The sequence below is a fragment of the Callorhinchus milii genome, unplaced genomic scaffold, assembly GCF_018977255.1.
Source record: "Callorhinchus milii isolate IMCB2004 unplaced genomic scaffold, IMCB_Cmil_1.0 Scaffold10, whole genome shotgun sequence".
Classification (NCBI taxonomy): domain Eukaryota; kingdom Metazoa; phylum Chordata; class Chondrichthyes; order Chimaeriformes; family Callorhinchidae; genus Callorhinchus; species Callorhinchus milii.
The window spans coordinates 14,224,012-14,230,851 of NW_024704751.1; the positions used below are offsets into that span (position 1 = coordinate 14,224,012).

General features: G+C 45.0%; 1 protein-coding gene across 2 annotated transcripts; it reads left to right on the forward strand.

The window, feature by feature from the left end:
- The first annotated feature begins 3,007 nt into the window (after positions 1-3,007).
- Positions 3,008-6,480, forward strand: LOC103179476 (dynein light chain Tctex-type 1). 2 transcript variants are annotated; one of them, XM_007894788.2, is made up of 5 exons: positions 3,008-3,156; positions 4,306-4,347; positions 4,464-4,587; positions 5,768-5,845; positions 6,115-6,480. In XM_007894788.2, exons 1-5 carry the CDS (start codon positions 3,121-3,123, stop codon positions 6,183-6,185), a joined length of 351 nt encoding a protein of 116 aa, XP_007892979.1. In that variant the 5' UTR covers positions 3,008-3,120; the 3' UTR covers positions 6,186-6,480. The 2 variants fall into 2 exon arrangements, with proteins under 2 accessions (XP_007892979.1, XP_007892980.1); XM_007894789.1 differs by lacking the exon at positions 3,008-3,156 and adding an exon at positions 4,055-4,114.
- Positions 6,481-6,840: the final 360 nt, after the last annotated feature.

The window sequence follows — 6,840 nt, forward strand, 5'->3', positions numbered from 1 at the left end:
CATGACTGTTTGTGGGACAATTCTGTGCGCGATTGTCTGCTGCGTTTCGCCCACATATAGAACACATAGTCACAACGCAATATATCCTGTGAAGCGCTTTGAGACGTCTCAACGACCTAAAAAGGCGTTGTATCAAATGCAAAGATTATTATTATTTATTGAGATATCTCGACTCAAATTGCCAGCGCAAAGAAATCCGAATTCAGTGCTCAAACGAGGTTTGACTGAGACGTGTTACCATGGAGCGTCACAAAGGGTTGAATGACGCAGTCCTTTACCTCACAATCATTTAGACTGTATTTTACTGTCAGTTGCATTGTGTCGGGGGCAGTTTGTGTTTAGCACTGGGGGTAACGCCGGTTGTCAAATGCTTAGTTAATTTTGCGCGAGTGTGTGTGCGCAAAAAAAAATGGTTAGATTAGCTTCCGATTTATTCTCTTCCAAGTGTCCCTCTAATCCCAACCGATGCGAGGCTTCGGAATCCACCACCTGGTGCCGAATCCGTATGGAAAACATCCCAAATGATTTCACCAGCTCGGAATGCAGTTCGCCTCCCAACTCGTCCGATTCCTTGGGGGCAGGCGACTCCGACTCAGAGACTTTAAATAACTTGACAGCGACTGCCATCCTCATCACCTGTTTAGTAACCCTGGTATCTATCATCCTCTACATGCTCATGAGGCAGAATATTCACTCTCTATTCAAGGTTAGCTCCTCGAAGAATGGGTAGCAGCTGGAAATCTCTCTCTGCTAGGAGCGAAGAAGCTTGGTCCTGGCATTATATTATTCCTCACCACACAAATATTTTGATGTCAAGATCCTCACACTCGTTTTCAAGTCCCTTCACGTCCTGGCACCTCCCTACCTCTCCAACCCACGACCCGCTGCTTCCACTCGACTGGCTCCAGCCTCCTCCGTGTTCCTTGTGCCCTCCGGTCCACTATGGGTGGCCGCGCTTTCAGCCGCTACGCTCCAAAACTCACGAACACTCTTCCTCTATTCCCCCCCCACCTTGCCCCTTCCTTTGCCATCTTCGGGTTGTGCCTGAAGATCTTCCTCTTCGATCCTTCCTACGGTCACCTCCCCCTTCCTTCCAGCTTGACACCGTGCTCCGCTGTTGACAAGAGCTCTGGGACGCTGGCCTGGGTGAGGGGCGCTCCATAAATGCAAGTTGTTGTTATTTATTTATTGCTTTGCATGGAGGGTAATTAGTGATTGGAACAATTCCCAATCTCCCACCCCCCACCTCCCACCCCCACCCCCTATGCCCAAATGTGCCCCTCATAGCGCCCTTGTCTCTGGGTCAGAAGGCTGTGAGTTCAAACCCCATACCTCACAACCTGAGATCACAGCCCAGTCTGACCAGTGCTGAAAGACCCACTGCGTTGTCACAGGTTCCTTCCTTCAGAGGAGACTCTGAACCCTTGGTCCTCCTGCCCAGCCCAGGGGGTGTTAAACAAACATCTGACGCTGTTCAACAGGTGTCTCTCTCGACGTTCTGGCCGACATTCCCCCCACCCACCCCTCAATTAAGTGGTCACTCACCTAATGGGTGTTTGGGCTCATGTGCCAATTTGCAAACCTTGCAATTGCCGAAAGATACAGTCACTACACTTTACAGTAGTTACCTGTTCTAGGCATTTGCCCACAAAATACACAGTCACTACACTTTACAATATATCCTGTGAAGCACTTGCAGGCGTCTCAACGACGTGATAAGGCGCCATATCAAATTTAAGGATGTGTTATTAGGCACTACATCGAAATCGAATCCCAAAAGATTATTCCTAGTTTGTTTTTCTTAGTTGGAGCTTCGATGCAATTCAGAAATCGGTGTGAATTTCTTTTAAGGTTATGACGGATTTAAGAGTTAGTGGTGAGATTGGCAATGAAGTTATGCTCTGTCCCCAGAATTTATGCGAAAAGTGCCTGCAGTTTTTGGAAAGAAAATTCGGGATGGACTTGTTATCGGTGAGAGAGGTACAATGTCTGCGGAGGGCGCTGTGCGTACAAGAGAGGTTGGGGAGGAGGCTACACCAGGTGGAGTGGAAGCTTGGTGCCATGGAAGATACCATCGTTTATCTCGTCGATCAAATAGGGCAGCAGAAGAGGCTCCTGAAGCAGAGAGCAAAGTCTTCCCCTCGCTGCAGGGTGATCTGGTATCAGAGCTCCTGCGTGTCTCGGAGAGAGCCGGAATCACTGCACATACAGTGAACGCAAGTCACTTTACTGTCAGAACCCAATGAACCGTTCACTGTCCACTTTGGCCAAATAAAAAAAATTATTAAATCAGCGCAGAGTGAATGCTGCTTCTGTTGTGCCTGTCGCCATCATTATAGCAGCAAATAATGAACCTTGCATTTGATATAGCGCCTTATCACATCATTGAGATGTCTCAAAGCGCTTGACAGGATATATAAAGTGGTGTGACTGTGTATTGTGTGGGCGAAACGCGGTGATAATTTGCGCGCAGCAATGTCCAACAAACAGTCATGGAGTGAGTGACCAACTTTTTCATTTGGGGAGATTGTTGGCCAGGACACCGGGAGAGAGAAACTCCCTACTCTTTTCAAATAGCGCCGCGGGATCTTTAAAGTCCACCCGAACAGGCGAACAGGACCTCGGTTTAACGTCTTATCCAAAAGACGGCACCGCTGACAATATAAAGCCCCCCTCCCCCAGCACTGCACTGGTGTGTCAGCTTAGACTATGTGATTCCCAAGTCCTGACCTGGGGCTTGAACCCACAACTGTCTGACTCTTCACAGGATACACTGTAAAGTGGATTTATATCTCCTTCCTTCCTACCTCCCTCCCTCCTTCCCCCCCTCTCTCTCTCTCTCTCTCTCTGTATATCCATCCATCTATTGGGATGATGTGAAATGCGCTATACAAATGTAATTGTTGTGTTTTTTTTAATCTCGCGATCTTTTTCTGTCCGTCAATCAATTCAATCAATCAATCAATCAATCAATCACTCAATCCATGACATCCCTGTCTATGTGTGCGCTGGTTCCTGCTCTTTGTTGCTTGCTGGGTTTGCTCCCACCCCCAATGCTGCTGCCTTGCCCAGTGCCCTGGTGATCGGCTTGTTGTAGTTACACAACCAGGGGCTGGGAACATGGACGACTTTCAGCCTGGGGAAGAGCAGGAAGAGGTACTGTAGCCTTTTCACACATTCCTGGCATCTCCCAGCGCTGTCTTGGGGCTGATCAGACCTTCCGCGAAGCTCCCTGCTCTGTGTGTGTGTGTGTGTGTGTGTCTGTCTCTCTCCTTTGTCCATTTCCTTTGTCCATTTGCCACGTTGCAGGATTTTATTCTCTGGGGATTTAAACAGCATAAAAAATACATTTAAAAAAAACCCCAGCATTGCAATGATTTGCAATAAATATATATTTTGCGTGTTCTTTTAAAAAAAACTTGGCTGCAAATTTTTTGCCCAGCAAACACCCAGAGGTTTCCTTCTGTTTGTATGTAGTTTCTCCCTTTCCTTTACTCCTAGGGTTAGATTAGGGGGGGGGGGGGGGAGGGGGAGAGGGAAGAGTCTATCAAAAAGCTTTGATCGAGCCCTTTCCTTATTAATATTGGCGTCAGTTTGAGTACAGAGGCAAGATGTGCAATACCGAGAAACCCTTTTTAATTTCATCTCAATAAGCTCTTATATAATTAAAGACCTTTTATTATCCCGAGCTGCTTTCTTCCTCATTGTCCATCACTAATCCCCTTTCTTCCCTCCCCCCTCCAAAGCTGTCATCATTTAATTGCATTGAACTAGTTAGCCATCTCCAGGCTCGGAGGGGTGTGCTGCGTTGAGCGAGATGGTGTAACACATCACACAGCAGTCAGACCAATTTGCAAGGGACCACCAATAGCAGAAATGCCAAGGCCAATTAAAATGCTTGGCCAAATATTCCCCCCCCTCCCCCCCACCGCCCCCAAGATAAAATTGGTCACTTGCTTCAGGGCTGTTTGCTGGGACGTCGCCTTGTGCAAACTGGCTGCCGTGTTAGCCCGTAAAACACAGGCACCCACCACCCCCCCCCCCCCACTTTATGCTGAATCCTGTGAAGCGCTTTGAGACATTCCTCCCGATGTGCAGAGGCTTTACACCAGATGTAAGGATGAGAAATGCAAGTTTGCTAAAACAAAGGAGCGTTAAGTAGAAAACTTTTATATATGTGTATATATGTGTATAAATCCCAAGTGAATTTCTTAACAAAGCCGTTTCCAACGAGGTTAAGAACTCTCAAATCACCTCTACTACGACGTGTTTTCTTTACGCAGCTGCTTTTGGTCTCTTTTTCAGAATGCCTTTGTTGTTGACGATATCAGCACCATCATCAAAGAAGTGAGTACATTATTCTGGATCTCATTTTTCTAATTGGATTTTAGTTTTGTCCCGGCAACCGTCTGATTTGATTTCTGACGCTGTTCTTTTTTTAATTTCAATCTCGACATTCCCAGGCGGTGGAGAGCACAATTGGAGGGAACGCTTACCAGCACAATAAGGTCAACCAATGGACCTCAACCGTGGTGGAGCAATGTTTGAACCAACTCACCAAGTTAGCCAAACCCTTTAAATACATTGGTGAGTGCTTAATAATATAATATATTATAATAATTTGATACAGCCCCTTATCGCCTCTCTGAGACTTCCCAAAGTGATTCACAGAATATACTGTAAAGTGGATTGGACTGTGTTTTGTGGGCGAAAAGCAGTAGCCAATTGCGCACAGCAGTGTCTCAGTCATGGATTGAGTAACTTTTTTTTCAGCAATTATTACCCCGGAAGGCAATACGCCAATCGGCTAACAACCTAGTTCCTACTTATTGCTAGGTTTGTGGAGTAAGGAAACTTGCCTAAGGTTTCGCCCATCCTGGGAATCGAATCCCGTTCCTCTTGCTTGCGAGGCGAGTGCGCTGACCACTACACTACAGCACTTCACTACGTGATGCCTCTATTTCAGTTGCCAGACTCAACAATAATTATCTGTGAATTAAATGTGATGCTATAGCAATGAAAAAGCCTTGATTGGGGTAAATAAAGATATGTCCACTCAATAACACTGGAAAAAAAAGGGGAGATCAGAAGAATCTCTTTATACAGAGCTGTTTTAGAGGACCAAATGCCTCATTATATAATATTTGCTGTCAGTTTTACTGCCAACTGTTCAACAACAATAAATTACGTTTGTATAGCAACTTTCACATCGGGAGGACATCCCGTGGCGCTGGACAATCGGGGATTTGGATTGGATCAGGAAAGGTGGAGGGCCGGGAAGTAGGGGTAGGCGGCTTACCGAAGGCACGGTTGAAGAGGAGAATCTTGAAGTAAAGTTCTTAGGACAGTTACGCCTCCAGCTCCTTTAATATTAAAATATTAACCAACACTTGGAAGGGTGTAACAACTGCACGAGAACTTTTGACATGTTGACGATTTAAAACAATCCACGTCGATTAATAATTTTAAGGGAAATTTAATTCGAGATTTGCAGAAAATTCCAATGGTCAGTGAGGTTGTCTCAAGTCGGGTGCTTCAGAATTTCTTTCCAGTCGAGACAGTTCACAGTTCTTGATCAATCCTTCAATAAAAGCATATCCAGCTCAATGGCAAGGATCAAATCAGCTCAGAAAAAGCTGCCGGGTGGGAGGGCAAAAATGCAAAGAAAAACAGCGTCCGAAAGGTTTTCCTAATGGCGAACAACACAATATAGGTCTGAGTTTCTGCTGTTTTCAACAGACTCACTTGCCTTTCTTCTAATTTCCAGTGACCTGCGTTATAATGCAAAAGAACGGAGCAGGCTTGCACACCGCTAGTTCGTGCTTCTGGGACAATTCAGTCGATGGTAAGAAATTATTTTATCGGTCAGTAAGACTTTCACCGCGGTTTTAATGTGCGGTAAAATTTCCCCTTGTGAAATACAATGTATGTGGTAATGTACACGTAAATACACCAACGCTTGAGCTAAGGGATCCACAGGGAAACATCGTAACACATATGGGGTCGTGGACATTTTATTGGGTTTGTATCTTAAAAGGCAAAAACACACCTTGTGTTACGTTTTACATCTAAGTGCTGTTAGCATCACCTTGACTTGACCGGTTTGTCTTTTAGGGAGTTGCACTGTCAGATGGGAGAACAAGACAATGTATTGCATCATTAGCATCTTTGGCCTCGGTGTGTAGAAGCAAAACGCTGGCAAGTGCGAATGGATTCTCACCGGGACCCCTTTTTTGAAAAAAAATGTTAATTTTTCTTCAACTGTGCTCGACGCAAATGTGTCGGAAAATGTGAGCGTTGTACGTGTCTACATCAAGACACACGTACACAAGATATGGTGGGTTTCAGTTACAAGAATCGCAAGCACGGCCCCCAAAACACAAAAGAAATTGAATTATTCAGTCGCTCGGGAGATCACTGCACTCTAAGTGAGATGAAACGGAGTGGAGAGTCAGTTAAAAATAAAGGGAATGAATACTGCAATTTGGTCCCTGGTTTTTTGTTTGCTAAATTGAACCACGATCTGATTAAAGAAAAAAGCTACACAGTAGTCAGCTAAGTAGAGGGAGAATCCTATATTTATAAGTACAGTAAAATCCACACAAGTATGATCTCTATAAGTCGTATAATCAATCACCTAAGTCATACATCTGCCCGAGTCCTTTTCAAGAGTTTATAATACTATGCAAGTTTGACATAAGTCATACTTTGCATAAGTCATATTCAATGTATGGTCGCAACTGATATGACTTATGTGAAGTTTACAGTACCAATGTAGAAATCTTGCAAGAAGTCAAACATTTAGAAATTGGCTAAAGCAGAAAAACGCCACCTGCTCTA

Excerpts from the sequence above, each read along its gene's own strand:
- LOC103179476 (XM_007894788.2), top strand. The coding sequence starts at position 3,121 with ATGGACGACTTTCAGCCTGGGGAAGAGCAGGAAGAG. Across the intron at positions 3,157-4,305 it reads CTGGGGAAGAGCAGGAAGAG|AATGCCTTTGTTGTTGACGA; the intron begins GTACTGTAGCCT and ends TCTCTTTTTCAG. Across the intron at positions 5,846-6,114 it reads CTGGGACAATTCAGTCGATG|GGAGTTGCACTGTCAGATGG; the intron begins GTAAGAAATTAT and ends TTTGTCTTTTAG.